At 41.2% G+C, this 21,011-nt stretch overlaps 1 protein-coding gene across 6 annotated transcripts in view; it reads left to right on the top strand.

Moving 5' to 3' along the window:
• btz (CASC3 exon junction complex subunit) overlaps positions 1 to 21,011 on the top strand; it is a 45,300-nt gene that overhangs the window by 13,489 nt on the left and 10,800 nt on the right. For 2 of the 6 annotated variants that reach the window (XM_028323414.1, XM_028323417.1), the window contains exons 4-15: positions 429 to 481; positions 656 to 747; positions 1,657 to 1,751; positions 5,009 to 5,140; positions 5,924 to 6,033; positions 8,070 to 8,208; positions 10,680 to 10,764; positions 11,893 to 12,001; positions 12,936 to 13,039; positions 13,613 to 13,661; positions 15,908 to 15,999; positions 17,452 to 17,538. In XM_028323414.1, the coding sequence (XP_028179215.1) occupies positions 429 to 481; positions 656 to 747; positions 1,657 to 1,751; positions 5,009 to 5,140; positions 5,924 to 6,033; positions 8,070 to 8,208; positions 10,680 to 10,764; positions 11,893 to 12,001; positions 12,936 to 13,039; positions 13,613 to 13,661; positions 15,908 to 15,999; positions 17,452 to 17,538 (1,147 nt within the window). Of the gene's footprint in view, positions 1 to 428; positions 574 to 655; positions 748 to 1,656; positions 1,752 to 5,008; positions 5,141 to 5,923; positions 6,034 to 8,069; positions 8,209 to 10,679; positions 10,765 to 11,892; positions 12,002 to 12,935; positions 13,077 to 13,612; positions 13,662 to 15,907; positions 16,000 to 17,451; positions 17,539 to 21,011 lie in introns of all 6 variants that reach the window. The other 4 variants (XM_028323419.1, XM_028323418.1, XM_028323416.1 and 1 more) reach the window with 3 other exon arrangements.

Raw genomic sequence — 21,011 nt, forward strand, 5'->3', positions numbered from 1 at the left:
GCACTGGAGTTGTATTTATTACATTAATGGAATACTGCGTGTGTACGATAGTCTTGTTGGTGTTCTAGGAAAATCGCAAAAAATATATGTAAAAGCCTTGTTTCCGTATCTATCGGAGTCATGTATTCAGTTTCCAAGTGTTCAGCGACAACCGAATACTATTGATTGTGGTTTGTTTGCCATTGCTTTTGCCACCTCTTTAGCTCGGAATATTTATAAATACATATATAAAATTAATATTCATACATAAAAGTACAAGGCAAAATATCGGGAGAGTTTAGGCTCCATTCACCAGGTGTATAAATTGACATAATAATATATATTTAGATTAGATGAAGGGTTGCCAATAGAAAAATATCGAATACACGAAACTGCTATCTCTACAAATAGTAGTGTATCATGTCTCAAGCAATCAATCTCGTTTGCAGCGGAGAAGAATCTACCAATACGACATCAGAAGCTGCCTCTGAGAAGAAGGAAGGCAGTGAGACGCCCGCCGAGCGCCGTCGTCCGCCGCGGAAGTCGGAGATCATCAACAAGTGGTCCCACGACAAGTACAACGAGAATGAACAGGTGAGGACAGGCGTGGACAAGTGTGGACAGGCGTGGACAAGTGTGGACAGGCGTGGACAGGTGTGGACATGTATCTAGGAAGGCAGTGAGACGCCCGCCGAGCGCCGTCGTCCGCCGCGGAAGTCGGAGATCATCAACAAGTGGTCCCACGACAAGTACAACGAGAATGAACAGGTGAGGACAGGCGTGGACAAGTGTGGACAGGCGTGGACAAGTGTGGACAGGAGTAGACAAGTGTGGACAGGCATGGACAAGTGTGGACAGGAGTAGACAAGTGTGGAAAGGCGTGGACAAGTGTGTACAGGTGTGGAAATAAAGTTGTAAAAGTCCGAACGTTAGTTCAATCTTCTTGTTGTAACAAACCTATACTGTGTCAGCCCAAAACTCCGCTACAAGAGGGGCGTTGTCAGTAGCATTTATTAAATCTTCTTGTGTGCAGTTGTTTGGGCACGCAGGGCACGACATCATGTGCTTCATCGACTAGGGAACTAAACCACACTTGCACTCCAAGTTTGAGCCATCCAAGAATTCCCATCTGAACAACTATGTTCAATGCTCAATAGAAAGGCAGTCTTTTAATAAAGTTATAAATCTCTTCTGAGATAATTTTACAATGTAAAATGTTTTTTGGGTAATATTTATTGTTACTTCGAATTAAATCACACAATTCAATAATATAATAATCGTAATAATAAAATACCAATTATCAAAACTGTTGTAGAAACCTTGCTCCAACTATTATGACATTTTATTATTATCCTTATATTTTTATTTTCATGAAAGTCGCACACTACAATGTTTTACATAGACCATTGGTTCCCAAACTTATTTGAAACGCGCCCCCTTTCGACAATACAAAAAATTCCGCGCACCCCCTCCTCCAATCAAGATTATTTATTGGTCGTATCGAGCAGTCTGGAATGCATTCTCTTAGCGGTCGCAGGTTTTTTATACTTATGTACAGTTGTACACAGATGCCCATGCCTTTTAAAGGTCTTTGCGCCTTCCTTGAGCGGCGCGTCCCCCACTTTGGGAACCAATGACATAAACCATGCGATATTGAAATCTATCACCTTGTTTTAGATGCCCAAATCGCGTGAAGAGTTGGTGGCCATATATGGATACGACATACGGAACGAGGATGCGCCGCCGCACGCTCGCCGCAACAGGAGATATGGGTAAGTCTGAATATAGGCTATAAGACATCAAGAACTTTTGATTGTGGACTTTAAGTCAAGACAATAAGGTTTAACTTATGCCTCAAATTTATAGTTAAAGGACTCAAGATAAAATTTACAATATTGTGAACCAAATGTCAAGGCAATAGCTTTAAATTAGACTGTTATGTATACTTACATAGACATAACAAGATGAAACTTTTTCATTGTGGCCTTAAAGTCAAGGCAATAAGGTTTAAAATAATGTGGGAACTATTTTCCCATGGCACATTTCAAACAATTTTTGAATCTATGTCTTCATTTAATCCACATAAATTGAATAGACTGAGGAAAAAAAACTACACTTTCATCTTCAATCACTATTAATTAAATGTAGAAACCATGTAAGAGTCATCGGTCCATCAGAACTACTAATACTGGTTTACCCTAACTTGATCATCGGTTCATCAAATAGGAGGCCTAATCCTGTATACTAATTTATAAAATGAACATCTTCCCAAAGTGACATGAACAAATGGCAAATAATTTGAACCAGTTTGGTGTTTTCCGTATGCATTACTAACTGGAGGTATCGACATTGGCGGTTAGTTTCAAAAATAACTTACGATGGTGGTTATTTTGTTGCACTGATTTATAATCTACACATGGGTTTGGGTCTGACGCAGAATGTGCATTTCGCGAAATGCGCACTTTTCCATACTAATATTATACAAACAAACTCTTCAGTCTTTACATTTGTATAGAAAAGTGCGCATTTTTTGACGTTACTGCTTCAGACCTGCTGCGTCAGACCCATGGGTTTGAAAAATCAAATGGAAATATAAAATGATTCTTAAACTTAAAAGGTTTTAACCTTAATTAAATTAGAGCCTTGATTTGAGCCTTTCTTTAATTGATTGAATAAAAGATCAATCATAATCTTGAATCATTGATTGAGAAAGAATAAAATAAAAAATAATAAAAATCTTTATTTTTCTCCGCAATATAACTGATACATAAGTATTACAAAAAAATGTAAATCGTGTTTAAAAATAGATTGTGAGAGACTGGTGTTCAGACACCAGTCTCTCACAATCTATTTTTAAACACAGGGCAGGCACAGGCTAGGCGAGGGGCCTGTATAAGGCCTCAGCCTCGAACTTAGCGGGCAGCGGGGCGGCGGCGGCGGCGGCGCGGGAGCGGCAGGATCTTATGCGTAAAATCAAATAGACCGGTTCTCGAAAACAGCGGCGCGGCAGCGGGGCGGCAGCGGGCAACGAGCGGGCAGCGCACTCCTTCTTTTGCCCACAATAAATCGAGCGTTAGGAATAAATTTGAATCGAAATAAAATTGTCGCCGTTGTTCAGACATTTCGTTTGCGAATAAAAACAAATATCTCGACAACACAACCCCGAACACAACACTTCGCCGCTAAAGCGCCGCGCGAGCTGCCCGCTTGTTTCGAGAACGGGTCTGCGTTGCCCGCCCCGCTCCAGCGCCGCCGCCGCTCCCGCCCCGCTGCCCGCTAAACTCGAGGCTGAGGCCTAAGAAGTAAATTTAACCAACAAAAGATAAGCTTCAACATACCTGTTCAGCCGGAGTTGCCTGGAGAATGGCTCCGCCGCAGGCCTCGTCGGCGGCAGNGCCTAACAGAGATGGTGGCCATTTTTTGTTTTGGTTGGTCGCTGTACTCTCATCTCTCGGAGGTTCCGTATGTACATACAAAGTTGACTCTACAGTCCTAAATTCGCGTTAAGTCTGTCCCTTTCATTCTCCAACAAAAAGAGAGAGTCCTCCATTTGCTTATTTGCATTAATAGAATTTTAAATATTTAGACCAATCAGTCTAGAATCTATTAAATTCTTCTGTTATACACGAGCCTAAATTCGATTCGGGTCCTCTTTCACTCTCCATCGAAAAAAGAGAGAGGTTTCAAAAATGTTTCAAAGAATTTGTGCAACAGAATCGCCACCGAATTTTCAGCGTTCACCGTTGCATGGCCTTTGTCTGAATTTGCTTTCTAGTTATTTTAATGCCGTTTTTATGTTAAAATTTTGTTGCCGAAGGATTTTTTCACTAATGACTTTACACTCGCGTGATTAATGTTGTTTGTTCAGTGTATGCATGTTGTCACTTTCAGTAAGTCGTTGACTTTCGTTTGTGTGTTTTTTTTAATTAGTTTTTATTGTTATTATGCACATAGAGATTGAGTGTTATATTTTACTGTCCGTTTTGAGTTGGCGTTGAAATATTGGTCAATTAGCGTACATTGACATAGACAAATATTAATAAGTTCGGCTTCAGAACATTTATTTTATATTTTTTAGGATTTAAATAAACATTTCTTGCTAATAAAGGAAATTCCTTCAAATTACATGACTCTTATTATTGTTCTGTTTTTTGCGCTTCGACGATAGTTTTTTTTTATACATAAGGTTGCTCTGGTTAATCTTACAACCTTTTTAATTTTGTCACCTTTTGTAACTTAATATTACGTTCTGGTTGTGACTGTTTATTTATTTATTTATAATTAATGCTTTATGCATGCGCCGCCTTATATTCTGTTTGAAAAAAAAAAAAACAGGGGCAAAATGCTTTGGCATTAACTCCGATATTTGTGCGGCTATCATAATAGGGGATCGGACACCATTCACAAATAACATTTTTCAAGTCAATTTTTAATTAAGTATTTGCTTTGAAACTTATAATAATAATCATTTCGTCAGTTTATTTTAAACAGAACCCACAAGGGACCTCACACTTGGTTGTTTTTAAACAAGCTTTATCGAGAAACAGCTTATTGACAGACATAAAAAGTAGGAGAACTATCACATTTGCACTCGCCAAGATGGCGCCACTGCCCTTTTTAATAGCATATTTGCAGAAAATTAATTATTTTATATTATGTCACTTGCCATTGTCGCTAACTGGTGACCGCAAATACGGTAGCTCTCATTTAGGCCCAGAACACAGGGTGAAACGCAATTGCAACAAAACTGCAACTACTAGTTACTTTTGAGTTGCATATAAGTTTCTGCCATAGATTCCGTTGAGAGACCACACATGACGCGACAAGTTTAAAACCGGTTTGAAATGGTTGCGTGTGTGATCTCTCAACGGAATCTATGGCAGAAACTTAGATGCAACTCAAAAGTAACTAAAAGTTGCAGTTTCGTTGCAATTGCGTTTCACCGTGTTTTCTGAGTCTAACTCTGCGTCCGATCCTCTATTGTCAAATACAAATATGTGTGAATTAACCAATTGATCTCCACACACAGTCGCGGTCCTAACAAGTACACTCGTACTTGGGAAGACGAGGAGGCGTATAAGCGTCAACAAGCGCAAGCGCCGCCGCGTCGCCCGCCTAACCCGGAGGACTTCCCCGAGCTCGAGGCTGGCAACAAGCACAGGTAATAATGGCAAGCACAGGTAACACTGGCAAGCACAGGTAACACTGGCAGGCACAGGTAATTCTGGCGAGCACAGGTAACACTGGCGAGCACAGGTAACGCTGGCGAGCACACGTAACACTGGCGAGCACAGTTACCGCTGGCAAGCTCAGCTAACGTCGACACACAGGCGCTAAAGTAGACTTTCTTGCACCTGGGAAGACGAGGAGGCGTACAAGCGTCTAACCCGGAGGACTTCCCCGAGCTCGAGGCTGGCAACAAGCACAGGTAATAATGGCGAGCACAGGTAACACTGGCAAGCACAGGTAACACTTGCAGGCACAGGTAATTCTGGCAATCACAGGTAACACTGGCGAGCACAGGTAACACTGGCAGGCACAGGTAATTCTGGCAGGCACAGGTAACACTGGCAGGCACAGGTAATACTGGCGAGCACAGGTAACACTGGCGAGCACAGGTAACACTGGCGAGCACAGGTAACACTGGCGAGCACAGGTAACACTGGCGAGCACAGGTAACACTGGCGAGCACAGGTAACACTGGCGAGCACAGGTAACACTGGCGAGCACAGGTAACACTGGCGAGCACAGTTGACGCTGGCAAGCTCAGCTAACGTCGATACACAGGCGCGAAGACTTTCTTGCACCTTCCCAGGTGGCTTGTGGCTCCTCTGAACATAATATTCAAAATCTTTTAAGTTCTTTCACTTATGGTAGCTGAATTCTTGCCAGTATATTTTAGATTTTAACAAGTTGACTTAAGTTTGTTTTTCTGATTTTGCAGCAGAAAGGGCCGCGGTCCCCGGCCCCGGTCCAAGTCGCAGCCGGCGTCCAACGAGTCGCTCGACAACGGCACGCAGCTGCGAAGGAACGCTTCTATCAAGTCGCCTAAAGGTGAGCACTAACGCGATTATCACACTGCGCCGCGATCCGCCGCGGTACGCGGGACGACAGATTTAATCATTGTATGCAAGTACCTCAGTTTGTATAGAAAACACGCGCGGCACAACACACTGACAACGCGTCTGCGCGCGGGATTTTTTATATGAAATCACGCGCTCCGGCGGAGCGCGGCGCAGTGTGATAATCGCCTTAAACAATATGTTTAGACGACATTTTTGTTGCAAAGTCGCCAGGGTTCGAAAGGATAATTGTCGTGATAATAACAGATGGATAATTATCGGTTTATCAACCGATTATTATCATAACAAAAAAATGTATTCGTGAAAATGAACTAGGGTAAACTGCCAGTCATTGGACACTTAAGAAAGTTATTGGACAGTTATTTACTGAATTAAAAATAGCATTTCTATTTCAACAACTGAGAGATTCCGACTGATTGAGATAAAAGGGCGTTTTTTTTAAGGATATTCATTGTATTTGAAGGAATATTCGTTTTAAGAAAATTCAAGAGTTGTTTTTTCCAATGACTGGCAGCGTCCAATGACTGTCGGTTTACCCTATACTTATTCGAAGTTTCCGAACGAGTATTTCCGCACTTCCGTCTAGTAGTGGGCGTTAATCAACATAGATAGTTATAAACCTATTATTGTATGACGGATTGTACAGCGCCCCTAGCGGATACTTTCAAGAACTAAAATCTTCATAGATTTAAAATAAAATAAAATAAATGAAGTATGTATCTATGGTATCAATTAAAATTATGTAATTTACCTTTAAAATGGTACCATTCTTATTTATCTTCGATAAGTCATTTAGTTCCTTTGATCGTTCGGAATAAATACGGCGATTCCATATTTTTGCTCTCGAGTGTAGAAGACTAAACTAAAACTGGAAATAACAAATAAGTTTATACTTAGTGACTGTATCTATACTAATATTATAAATGCGAAAGTAACTCCGTCTGTCTGTCTGTTTCGCTTTCACGCTTAAACCACAGAACCGATTTTGATTAATTTTGGCATAGAGATAGTTTGAGTCCCGGGAAAGGACATATAATAGTTTTTATCCCGGATTTTGAGACGCGCGCGATAAAGTTTTTCTGTGACAGACAAAATTCCACGCGGGCGAAGCCGCGGGTGGAAAGCTAGTAATTCATAATTTCACGGAAATGTAAGACGAGCGATGAACACACTAAATTAATTTCTTTTTCACTCTTGTTTCCGTTTTGTGTGATTTATTGTGCTTAGTTTATTGGTTTAATATTTTTTTAGCTGAAAAAACTGTTCAGTTAGATTACATTACGTTTATAAACAATAATTGAAAATGAGATAAACGATTTTTCCGACGAGAATTGCAACTGGTTTTCGAATCGTTTATGAAACACTATCAATCAATCGATCATTTGATTGATCTGAATATTGAAATTCAATCAATCACAATTTTCAATCTAAGCTCTAGTTTAGAAGAACTTTTCAGCACTGTTTTAGATTAGGTATAGTCGGTCGACAGCATATCAGATTATACATGTTTGTCGCAATATCTCCTCTATTACCATTACATAAAGATGCCACATTGTATACCTCGATGTGCCTTGTCTGTACGAGTCTAAACCTGGAAACAAACTTAAATAAATAAATTTAAAGTGTTTTTGTCGGCCGTTTGGTGTAGTGGTTCGAAACGGATTACTTTCCGGAGGTAGCGGATTGCTTCTTTCGGTTTTAAAGACAAATGCAGCCGTGGCTATAAAAAGTAGAAAGTCGACTTAAAATGTTTCAGATTCTACCTACACTCTACCCTACAAAAGTGTAAAATTCTCATCATCATCATCATCATTTCAGCCACAGGACGTCCACTGCTGAACATAGGCCTCCCCTAATGCTTTCCATGTTGATCGATTGGTAGCGGCCTGCGTCCAGCGCTTCCCTGCTACCTTTACGATGTCGTCGGTCCACCTTGTAGGTGGACGTCCCACGCTGCGTTTTCCGGTACGCGGCCTCCAAAATTCTAAATTAATATATTTTTTTCAGGTAAACCGGACCGTCCGCCGAAGCAGAATCTTAGCAAGAACCCCGTGAAACGGGAGCCGGTGACGCCCAAGCCGCAGCCCAAGGAGAAAATGCCGCCGCTAGAGAATCTCACCATAACCACGTCTTTGGTCAACAATAAGTGAGTTTAGTTTCAATAAGAGTGTGATATCTACTTACAGACATAATGCCTAAAGCTTCAACCAAACCAACGCGTGCAGAGGACTGAGTATGAGTTTAACTCACTAGTACTGACTAAAACTGGTTTACGAGCCCCACTCAATAGACTGTTGTCCATTTACAACCAGAATTTTAATAGCATCGATTTTTCCCAGAGTTCCTCAAGATTTAAAAAGCATATTTTAGACACTCTGCAAAGTGACCAAATTAAAATTAAGATAAATTAAATGAAAAAAAAAAAACAGAACAAAATTAATAATTAAAAGTCTGAACATAATATTAATTACTTCTTGGTGTTGAGCTACACCGCGTTTATAAGGTGTCATCATCATCATCATCATCATTTCAGCCACAGGACGTGGCTTAATTGTAATTGCCTCGCTCTATATTACATGGTTTCATATATCAATATGTGGATTACGTAGTGGGATGTGTTACCACATAAATAATACATAAGTCTAGTAGATAAGTTAATTTCTGTAACACATTTGTTTATAATTGAGTTTGTTCCGGCGTTTCTTCTCAACAGAGTTTGTTCCGGCGTTTCTTCTCAGCACTTGCCATATGTTTGTCTCGAAGCGCTGGCAGGGCCCAAATATAAGGAGACATGTAAATTGCCCCATAAGGGCTACCTTTTCTTTTTTTTATTATTTTCTATTGACGTTCATAAGTGCCACTTGTGGTCTAAACTAAATAAATATTTTTTGATTTTGATTCCTAAAATAAATAAATAAAATAAATAAATAGTAAGCGCGTAAAAAAATTACATTAAATGTATGATAGATTGTACAGCGCCCCTAGCGGAAACTTTCAAGAACCAGTTCTCGCGACCTGTCATTGGCGTATGATTGCGCCGGCGATGGCGATCTGCACGCGTTGGTGTGGTTGAAGCAGAAGTTATTGAATTTTTGACTTAAAAGCAGTTTTCATTATGTTTTAGATTAGGTAGTAAACCTAAAAATATTAAAGAAATGTAAAGAGACTAAATGATGATGATAGCGATAGCTTTTCAACCGACTTAAAAAAAGGAGGAGGTTCTCAATTCGACCCGTATGTTTTTTTTCTATGTTTGTTACGCGATAACTCCGCCAATTATGAACCGATTTGAACAAATCTTTTTTCGGCGTATAGGTAATGCACCCTTGAGGCATTAAAATTCCCATTTAAATTTAATAATAGAAAAAACAACCCCCAAGGGTGGAAAATTGGGGATGAACTTTTTTATACGCAATATCTCCGCCGATTATAAATCAATTTGAACGATTATTTTTTTGTTAAATAGGTATTATCAAAAGGGTGGTTTCATGCGAATTTGAAGAAAATATTTCACCCCCAAGGGTGTAAAATTGGGGATGAACTTTTTTATACGCAATATTTTTAATTTTTATTTTTTTTTGTGTTCACGCATTTGAAGTCGGTTTTATTTTTTTTTAAAAGTAAATTATTTTCTGGAAGACCTAAGGATTTAAAGTCAAAGGCATGATTATTCAACGGATTTTAAACCTTATAAACGTCGTAGTATAAACATTTAACCCCCTCTGTGGTCTAGTGGTAAGACCACCTGCTTCAGACGCATAGGTTCGATTCCCAGTAGGGGCAGATTTTTCTGTTCGGTTTGGTTGGTGGTAGGGCTTGTTCTAAGTCCGCCTGGCTAGCTACCACCATCATATCTAAGTCTGTCGCCACAACAACAATGTTAACAGTTGTGTTACGGCAGTTGCCTAAGAGGTAAGATAGCCAGTTCCTCCGTGGTTGAGGATTCCGGGTTTAGCTCGCTTCGACCTTCGGCCTGATCGTCACTTACCATCAGGTGAGATACAGGCCAAGAGCTTCCTCGTTGTGGATAAAAAAAAAAGTTCACAGTTCATTTATGAAAACCTTTTATATGTCCGCAAAAATATAGAGCAATTAACGAAAAAGAGCGATATGCATAACTTTAATACAAGAAACAAAAATAAACTTGCCGTTCCAAATTTCAGATTGCATAAGATTGGTAATTCATTTATGGGAAAATGTATTAAATTCTTTAATAAATTACCACAAACTGTTGTAGAACTACCCATTCATAAATTCAAAGCACATATTAAAAGTACCTTAATGAAAAAGGGCTACTATAAAGTCGATGATTATTTAAAAGATAAAAATGTTTGGGATACGTTACTGCCTAGCTCGCATAAATATTTACTGTGTACATTTTAAAGCATGTAAACCTTTGAAAAAGAGGCTGACAATAGTGACTGAGTTTCTTGCGCTGCTTCTTCTCAGCACTGGCCCATTTATTGTCCTGAAGCAGTGGTAGGGTTAATACTGGGACGTGTAAAAGTGCTTTTTTTAAGCCTATTTACAGAAATAAATGAGTTTTAATGAGTTTTAAAAGTTATTTTAATGTGATACAACATGAATGCATTGATCAGCGTGGCTTTTGTTGGGCAGCCAAGGTTCCCGGAAGGTGAGCGCGGTGGCGCAGCAGAGGCCGGTGCCCACCGACCAGGGCAAGAAGAAGCCGCCGCAGCAGCCGGTAAGATACCCTGTGTTCTTTGATTAAGGTCGATTTTAGCTTACTATTCCAGCGATTTTGTGAAAAATGTTTTTGGCAGGTAAAGCCTGGTCCGTGAGCACGTAGAATTTTGGCCAATGACCCCAAGCTACCCATCCTTATCGCTCGCGCGTAATTATGTTGCTGTCGCGCTTGCACACTCACTGCAAGTGCCCGTCGCACAGTCGCGACAGCAATATAATTACGTAATTCTACGTGCTCACGGACCAGGCTTTAGTTGCTAATTGCTTAATTGATATTTACTGTCCGTGGTGCATAATCTTTTCTTAAAAGTTTTAAACCTTTGTTTGTCTCCTGTCATCCGCTGTGCAATGGAGGGAACCTTAGGGAGTCGAACCTTAATTTCGAACTGCTCTTATGTTCCTCTGATTAATTTCGTTGCGGGTCCAATGACAGTTTAAATTTCCCCCGGGACAAACTTGACCTTCATTGGTTGGTTTTTTATGGCGGTCAGGCTGTAGATCCTGGATACACAGGAGTTGCAGTGGTGGGAACGAGAGGTGGGAATAGTCCCGTAGCATACTATTCCACCCCTGTTTGCTTTTGATACCGATCCACCGCGTCAGTGGTCACTAGAGATGGGCTGTATCTAATTAGGTTTAGGGCTCATTTTAGATTAGCAGATATATTTCGCGCGCGATTTTCGTGTCATTCACCTCCTCTGTAGAAACAGCAAACCATTCCGACAGCGAAATGGTTTCTACGGGAACAGTTTTAGGGCTCATTTTTTATTGACAAATTTCTCTGAATCGGCGCATAATTCGCCTGTTTGATCATCGCTACAGTGCTATATTAACAGATTTAGGACTCATTTTTGATTGGCAAATACTCTAAACTATTTCTATACGAAAATCATTCGTCGGGTTAACTATGTGTACTACATCAAAACTTCACGAATGTTGTTTGAACGCGGTTTGAACGTTTCGCATAATGTTTGCTGCTCATAGTTTTCACAATGGCTACCCAACCTGTTCGATCTCAAAGGCGTGTTTCTGGTGCTAAAATATTAGTCAAATGGACGACCAAAATTATAATATTATTATTATTTATTCCTCGAACTGAGTAATTATACTGTATTTGTTTTACCAGCAACCTCCACAACAGAACAACGTAGCTCCGAATAAGTCGCCGCCGCAGCAGCCGCAGCCGCCTCAGAAGCCACAGCCGCCACAGCAGAACCAACAGCAGCCGGCCGCTGGTAAGCTTATAATACTGGAATAGTCGCCATGTAATCAGCCACAACGAAGGTTTATTACGTTCCTAATATAGGGCGAGGTTACGCGTCCACTACACATTAACGCAACTACACATTAATACACAGAACGTAAGTCTAACTTTTACGGTGGCTTTTTCTGTATATTCAATTGACTGTAATTCTACTAACGTTATACCATTAAATCTGATTTTTATGTATAATATTTGGGCAATAATTAGAAGTATTTTCCCCAACAGCCAGACAGTTTTGACAGTTCCAACTCCTTGCCAGACAGTTTTTTTAGGGTAGCTCCCAAAGCCACCAAGACCCAAACTTCATAATTCACCAACATTATATCCTATATTGGGAGCATACGCTGACAAACTTTCAGCTTTTATAAAATGACGTAGGTCTGGCGTTCACTAGCTCTTAGTCTAGGACGTTTGTCGTATGTTTGCAGATTGGTGATTGTCAATTTTATTCCGTTTTAGTCATACAATTTACAGTGTGTGGTCTTGCAAACGCACGACAAACGGCTGGCTCAAAACATCTAATTTGAAAGAGCTCTAATGCTCTTCCAATAGGCTAGTTGCCTAAAAAAATTTTTTTAGTCCGTAATGTTTAATATCAAAAAATATTGGACACGTATATTTTTATTTGTCAATCTAACAAATAATTGCATAGTTATGGTGCGTTGAAGTTGCGCACGACGTCACAACGTGCGGCATTTTTAAGCAAGCGTTGACGTCACGGGCCTCTTCTTATGAACTTTGGGGCGCTTTATCTCTTTAAATTTTCATTAGTTTGAAAAAGTGAAAAATACGTGTAGAGTATTTCTTGATAAGTTAACTGACGGACTAATTAAAACTCTTGCTTTTTGACCCAGGCAACATCCCCATTGTAATTGAAATCCTCCCTTATTTCCTAAACTTCTCAGGTGCGGAAGCAAGAGGCGGAAGCAAAAGATACAGCAGTTTGCGCCAACGCCCGCTCGCTGAGAACTACACGCCGCAACCGCAGCAGCCGCAGCAGCCGCAGCAACCGCAGCAACCGCAGCAGCAGCAGATCAGATATGCTGGTGAGCTTATTGGCAAAGATACTGCAGTTTTCTCCAGATGCTGCAGTCTTCTCCAGACGCTGCAGTCTTCTCCAGACGCTGCAGTCTTCTCCAGACGCTGCAGTCTTCTCCAGACGCTGCAGTCTTCTCCAGACGCTGCAGTCTTCTCCAGACGCTGCAGTCTTCTCCAGACGCTGCAGTCTTCTCCAGACGCTGCAGTCTTCTCCAGACGCTGCAGTCTTCTCCAGACGCTGCAGTCTTCTCCAGACGCTGCAGTCTTCTCCAGACGCTGCAGTCTTCTCCAGATGCTGCAGTCTTCTTCAGATGCTGCAGTCTTCTCCAGACGCTGCAGTCTTCGACGGCAGTCACAGACGCAGCAGACTGCTGCAGCCGCAGCTACCGTAGCAGACGCAGCAGCAGCAGCAGCAGATCAGATATGCTGGTGAGTCCATTAGTAACTATAGAAGCAGTGATACAGCAGTTTGCGCCAACGCCCGCTCTCTGAGAACTACACGCCGCAGCCGCAGCAGCCGCAGCAGCCGCAGCAACCGCAGCAGCCGCAGCAACCGCAGCAATCGCAACAGCAGCAGCAGATCAGATATGCTAGTGAGCTTATTGGCATGCAGTTTTCTCCAGATGCTGCAGTCTTCTTCAGATGCTGCAGTCTTCTCCAGACGCTGCAGTCTTCTCCAGACGCTGCAGTCTTCTCCGGATACTGCAGTCTTCTCCAGACGCTGCAGTCTTCTCCAGACGCTGCAGTCTTCTCCAGACGCTGCAGTCTTCTCCAGACGCTGCAGTCTTCTCCAGACGCTGCAGTCTTCTCCAGACGCTGCAGTCTTCTCCAGACGCTGCAGTCTTCTCCAGACGCTGCAGTCTTCTCCAGACGCTGCAGTCTTCTCCAGACGCTGCAGTCTTCTCCAGACGCTGCAGTCTTCTCCAGACGCTGCAGTCTTCTCCAGACGCTGCAGTCTTCTCCAGACGCTGCAGTCTTCTCCAGACGCTGCAGTCTTCTCCAGACGCTGCAGTCTTCTCCAGACGCTGCAGTCTTCTCCAGACGCTGCAGTCTTCTCCAGACGCTGCAGTCTTCTCCAGACGCTGCAGTCTTCTCCAGACGCTGCAGTCTTCTCCAGACGCTGCAGTCTTCTCCAGACGCTGCAGTCTTCTCCAGACGCTGCAGTCTTCTCCAGACGCTGCAGTCTTCTCCAGACGCTGCAGTCTTCTCCAGACGCTGCAGTCTTCTCCAGACGCTGCAGTCTTCTCCAGACGCTGCAGTCTTCTCCAGACGCTGCAGTCTTCTCCAGACGCTGCAGTCTTCTCCAGACGCTGCAGTCTTCTCCAGACGCTGCAGTCTTCTCCAGACGCTGCAGTCTTCTCCAGACGCTGCAGTCTTCTCCAGACGCTGCAGTCTTCTCCAGACGCTGCAGTCTTCTCCAGACGCTGCAGTCTTCTCCAGACGCTGCAGTCTTCTCCAGACGCTGCAGTCTTCTCCAGACGCTGCAGTCTTCTCCAGACGCTGCAGTCTTCTCCAGACGCTGCAGTCTTCTCCAGACGCTGCAGTCTTCTCCAGACGCTGCAGTCTTCTCCAGACGCTGCAGTCTTCTCCAGACGCTGCAGTCTTCTCCAGACGCTGCAGTCTTCTCCAGACGCTGCAGTCTTCTCCAGACGCTGCAGTCTTCTCCAGACGCTGCAGTCTTCTCCAGACGCTGCAGTCTTCTCCAGACGCTGCAGTCTTCTCCAGACGCTGCAGTCTTCTCCAGACGCTGCAGTCTTCTCCAGACGCTGCAGTCTTCTCCAGACGCTGCAGTCTTCTCCAGACGCTGCAGTCTTCTCCAGACGCTGCAGTCTTCTCCAGACGCTGCAGTCTTCTCCAGACGCATCAGATATGCTGGTGAGTTAAATGCAGAAGCTGAAATATTATGAGACACGTTAAGACCTCTAGATTAGATGGACCGACACTCTGGTGAAGGTAATGGAAATTCTTAGGGAAGGCCTTTGTCTAACATGAACATCATTTAGCTGAAACAAAATGTTAAGGCCTTTGACTTAAAATGACATCAGTGTTTTTTTAAACCGTTGGATACGTTCTCGATACAACTTTAACGTTCCATCTCGCCTAAGTAGTGAAGCTTCAATTTTGTATTTTTTAATCGTCAGTTTTGTGTGGTGTGCAATAACGAATATAATATCTCTCTATTTCGCCTAAATTGGGCCGTTTTAATTTTGTGTATTTAATTTATTTATCACTTTGTATACTATGGTGTTTATTTATACAACGTGACTTTTTAATTACCCGAGAAAACTAAAATTTGTGTTTATAAAAATATGTATATCAGTAAGTGACACACAATTATAGCGTTCATACAAAAATATCGTTTTATAGGACTTCAAATAAATCCTGTTAATGCACCAAAAACATGTAAACCATCTTCGTAGTATTTGTTTAATGAGAGAGAGAGAGAGACGCATGCATTCATTCTGACTCGCGTCATGGTTAGGCTGGGTTGCACCATCTTACTTTAACTTTGACAAACGTCAAAAGTCTGTCAAACTCCATACAAAAAGCACCAGTTGTCGTCATAGTTACCATTAAAGTTAGGTGGTGCAACCCAGCCTTAATCTTTCCGTACGCCAATATTACGCGACCAAATTAGGTGGATTTTGGTTCCGTTAATGTTGGAATGATAATGATTACTATTTGAATTAGCAGGACTTTTATGGTGCATATTTTTTACGGAATGTTAGGGACCTTTTTTATTCGCCATATTCAATGTATATCGATATCTATGTTACTTAATTTTCTCGGGTAATTAAAAATTCACGGTGTATATCTATGTATCTATCTATTGTTTCAGAATACCCGGCGGGCGGCGCTGCGGGCGCGGCGCAGGGTTCTCATCAGCCCGCCGCGGCGCCTCTGCCGCACCCACAACAAATTATGCACCAGGTATGCTCCAATATTACCTTTCATCATCATCATCATCATCATCATCATTTTAGCCATAGGACGTCCACTGCTGAACATAGGCCTCCCCCAATGCTTTCCACGTTGATCGATTGGTAGCGGCCTGCGTCCAGCGCTTCCCTGCTACCTTCACGATGACGACGTTCCACGCTGCGTTTTCCGGTACGCGGCCTCCATTCCAGAACCTTGCTGCCGGGATATAAAATGTCAACTAAAGCCTTGGGCAGACCAAACGCAGGGCAGTAGCAGCGCAGTTTGAATGCGGGCCCGCGTAAGTTGTAATACAAGAAACTCTTTGAAGTATGTCACACCAAATTTGAACGCGGGCCCGCGCTCCAACCGCGCCGCACTGCAACTGCTGAACGACAAACGAGGCGGCGCGGGTGCGGGACAGAAGCGGCGCGAACGCGGGCCCGCGTTGTTGTATTACTATGGCGGCCATATTAGCATGACACACCGGACGCAGGGCGGTAGCAGCGCGTTGAAAGCGGTTTTAGAATATTTAAATTTTTGACAACCGCCCGCGTTGCAACTGCTTTGAAACTGCCCTGCTTTCAGTGTGCCTCAGCCGCGCTGCAACTGACCCGTACTGTTTCTGCCTCGCGTTTGGTCTGTGGAAGCCTTAAGAGCGTTTACGCCGATTGGCGCAAAAACAGTACTTTTTCAACTCTTTACAATCATAAACCAGTAATATTACAAATATGTTATAGGCATAAATAGTTAGGCAATTTCGTCGTCTAAATAGTTAATTGAGAAAATATTGCGATTAGTTTAGTATTTAAGAATTCTATCAAGATAAGTCCACACAGGTTTTGTAAATTTCCACTTTAGCGTCAGTTTACAAGCTGAAATTTTTATAAAAATACTGTTAAAACGATTTAACAAATATTTATATCCTATAGCATAGATCCTTGGGCAAATAGTTATCTGAGAAAATTTTTAGATTTAAGCATTTTACAATAAGAAATCACAAATTAAAAAAACGTGAAATACCCAAAAATCAAAGTGATTTTTACACCATTATTCTTCTTTAATTCAACATAAAAATAGCTTAATATAATAAAATGACATCTTCTTTAAAATATTTACTTTGAAAAGTGGGATTGTGAGATTGTTCTATTGAAAATAATGGTTATTCGTAGTTCTTCATTTTATTAAAACAGTCTTAAAATATCTTAAACAAAATCGTACATCTTTCTCAGACAGCTAACGTCATTTAAAACCAAATCTGACATGTCACCATAAAGAACATAATTAAAAATAAAAACTAAACCAAACTCCTTATTCCCACATATAATTCATTGTTATTGTTTTGCTATAAACATTTGGAAACTATTAAAAAACGCCGCGCGCGAATCATTTCCAATAATGCCCCTTGAAACGCCGCGCTTCGCGTAAACGCTCTTAACTTGAGTCATACATGATTGTCCGCAGGTACACCGCTCGGCGCCGGTACAGCCGCCGGCGCACGGGCCCTCGCCTCCTCACCAGCCCTTACCGCAGCCGCAACACGCACAGCAGGTAAATATTTAGTGTTGCCAGTGAAAAAAATGTATTTTGAAGAGGAGGGCTCAATGTGATACCTTGTGGGAGCTGTGACAGTAATGTGATGTTATGAAGAAGAGGGCTCAGTGTGGTACCTTGTGTGTTGCTGTGACATTATTAATGTCACAGCTCCCACATTAATGTCATTAATGTGATGTTATGAAGAAGAGGGCTCAGTGTGGTACCCTGTGGGAGCTGTGACATTAACCCATTATAATTATATATTATATATAATTATTTTATGATTTTTAGTTTTTACTGTATTTATTGGGATTGGGAAGTATGTGATATATTCAACGGTATATAGGGTATACAGGAAGATAAAGTAAAATTGTTTCCTATACTTTACAAAACCATGGGTTTTTATTTATTTTAGATGTAACTTACACGAAACATTGGCAGTTTTGGAGGACGATCATGATCCCAAGACGAAACAGAAATTTATAGAACGAACTCAAGATAATTGCAACTCTCGAACAATATCAGAGTATAGAAAATGTAACGTGGGGCTATGTGCAGCGTGCAATGCCAAGCTTCATTCCAAAATTTTGAATATTCAAAGATAAAAATGAATATTGCTTACCCAATATACAGCTTTTTTACATTTAATATCACTCCTGTTATTTGCTTGTATATTAATGCATATACAAGCATAATATAATAATAAAATATATAATTTACTCTATTTTTATTAAGTCCATGATAAAGTTATGTTTTAACCAACTGACACGGTAAGAGGCTAGCGGTACCATATGGTACCAGCATTTTTTTTCTAGATTACAGGTCGGATAATTTTTTAATGCTTGTATAGCATTATGTAGACCATAATTATGAACACATTTCAAAAAAACTAAAATCTGACACTTTAACCCTTTCGCACCTGAATGAAACGATCGTGAGTTTCTTCTTTGAAAAATTATAAGTTCGCGCCAAATTCGTTTCTCCGCGCCAAACCGACCTCACTTGATCGTGCGCTTATCGATCTACCAAAAAAAAAACAGTTTTGGCGGCTAAATGAATCATTAGCCGAGAGCGCACCGGAAAAATGGCTGCGTTTCTTGACCCCGCCACTGGACGTCGTAAGTAATATTTATTTTATTGCAATTTTCGTAGGAATTCATTGATATTTTGATTGTATTACATCATTAAGTGTATGTTGCATCTGAATAACTATAAATTTCTTCTATATTCTTAGCAATTACCCATTAAATTTATGGAAAAAAAACCCAGCTCACTATCGTGATATCTGGGTTGCAATTGTACCAACGCATGATCGTGACTTTTAAGGTTTTTTTTACCTTTGCCATTGAACAACGACCTCGTTTTGGGCTTCCTCGACGAGGGTAACTGTTCCGAGTTGGACTTAGTCGACAACGACCAAGAGTTTATCTCTCCGCAGCCGGAAAATGATGAAAAACCTGAAGTTGAGCTATCTTCTCCACCTCACCCATCTGTGGCAGCTGGGCAATTGAATATCTAAGAGGAAGTCTACGTCTGATAGTATGGATGGTAGAAAAGCAGACCCATCTTGTTATAAAAAGTCAAAGCAGACACCTTGTTCAATAGTAACTTTCATATCCTAGGATCGCAATGTACTGGCGGTATTTCAATCTTGCCCATCGTCTGCAACTTTACAAGGCGCAGGTTCGGCCTCATATGGAATACTGTTCTCATCTTTAGGCAGGTGCCCCCCAGTACCAGCTTCTCCCTCTGGACCCCATTGAACGGAGAGCAGCTTGAATCGTTGACTGCCAGGACATTTCGGATTTGCTTGACCCCTTGGCGCTGCGTAGAGATGTATCCTCACTGTGCATCTTCTATCGCATGTATCACGGGGAGTGCTCCGAAGAATTGTCCGGACTTATTCCTGCCGCCACTTTTCGCCACCGATCTACCCGACAGCACTTCCATCCACTTAGATGGTTGGCAGTCCACAACAGTACGTTTCTCTAGAAACTTCCTGGCCCGTACAACCAAACTGTGGAATGGACTGTCGTCTGCGGTGTTTCCAGACGGATAGGACCTGCATAATTTCAAGAAGAGAGCGTAACTTCACCTTAAAGGCCGGCAACGCACCTGTAACGCAAGGACAGTACTGGGGGCACCGCAATCGACATAGTTAAGTTGTACAGCCAGAAAGGCCTTTTAGTTAATTTCTTCGTTTTTGTGTTAAATTTTTGTTTCCTAAGAAATATGAGTTTATCTCGCAAATGAACATGAAAATGATCTCATATAAAATTATGTGAATTTCGTTTAGTTTCTAATTTGTCAGTTGAAAGAACATTTACATTCCAATGAAAACAAAATACTGTAATGTTGTACCTAAGCTATAATGTTAGCAATTATTAAATAAGTATTTTCTAATAACCAGATGCATTTTATTTCATTATAAATATTTTTCTGATAAGCGGACATTATCATTGCATAAAAATCTCATCAAAACGTATAAATGCACGATCGTGAGTTGGTAGAAGTCAGCCCCAGAGCTCACTATCGTGATATCGACTTTCCAAAGTCCTGTTATACGCTGGATTTTTTTTACTATTTTTTACATTAATGTTACCACTTCTTTGCCAAAATAATATAGTTTTCATTGCAAAACAAAGGAACGAAAATCTCAGGTGCGAAAGGGTTAAGAAAACTCAGTCTATAATGGGTTAATGTGATGTTATGAAGAAGAGGGCATAGTATGGTACCCTGTGGGACCTTTTCTCAAAGTCAAAATTAATGTGAAAAAATATTGATAATTCTCAGTTAATACTGAATATAATATGACTACTTTCTTGAATTGAGTCTCTAATGGCTGCCACGCTGGTTAAAAATGTAAAGATATCGTTGAACTGTCACTGTTCCTTATCTCGCTCCTACTCTACATACATGTTTGTCTCGTAGAGGCATTAAGTTATTTACTATACATACAAAGTTTAAACACATAACTTTTTTGTTTCCAGTCCGATTTCAATACTAGTTTTTCAGAAATTCTATGATTCATCTATATTGTTTATTGATACATTTTATTAATTTTTAAACTCGTATTAGTATGTCCTTCTAGCCTTGAGCCTTGGTCAACTGCCCACTTCAGCGGCAGTAAGCTCGCACCCTTGCTTTACGTACAGGGTGTTGATTTCAATCCTCGTCATATTTATTTACGTTTATTATTACTTATACAGGGTGTCCCGTAATGTAACGTCAAGCCGGAACTGGGTGTTGAGGCAAGTTATGCTGGTTATCAGAAAAATGTAAAAAAAAATCTATGTGGCATATTTTCAAAATAATGGGCATTTAAAAAAATTCAAAAATTTCTACTCCAGGTGACGGTCTTTTTACTCGTGTTGCCACAAATCTTCACTTTTTCCAAATTTTTTTTTTGTTATGTTACCCTGAATAATGCTTCTCTAAATTGTTATCAAAATTACAAAACCAGCTGCTCCAGCTTGGATAAAAAAAAT

Source organism: Ostrinia furnacalis, unplaced genomic scaffold, assembly GCF_004193835.3.
Source record: "Ostrinia furnacalis isolate ACB-3 unplaced genomic scaffold, ASM419383v2 OfSCF0637, whole genome shotgun sequence".
In the NCBI taxonomy this organism is placed as follows: Eukaryota; Metazoa; Arthropoda; class Insecta; order Lepidoptera; family Crambidae; genus Ostrinia; species Ostrinia furnacalis.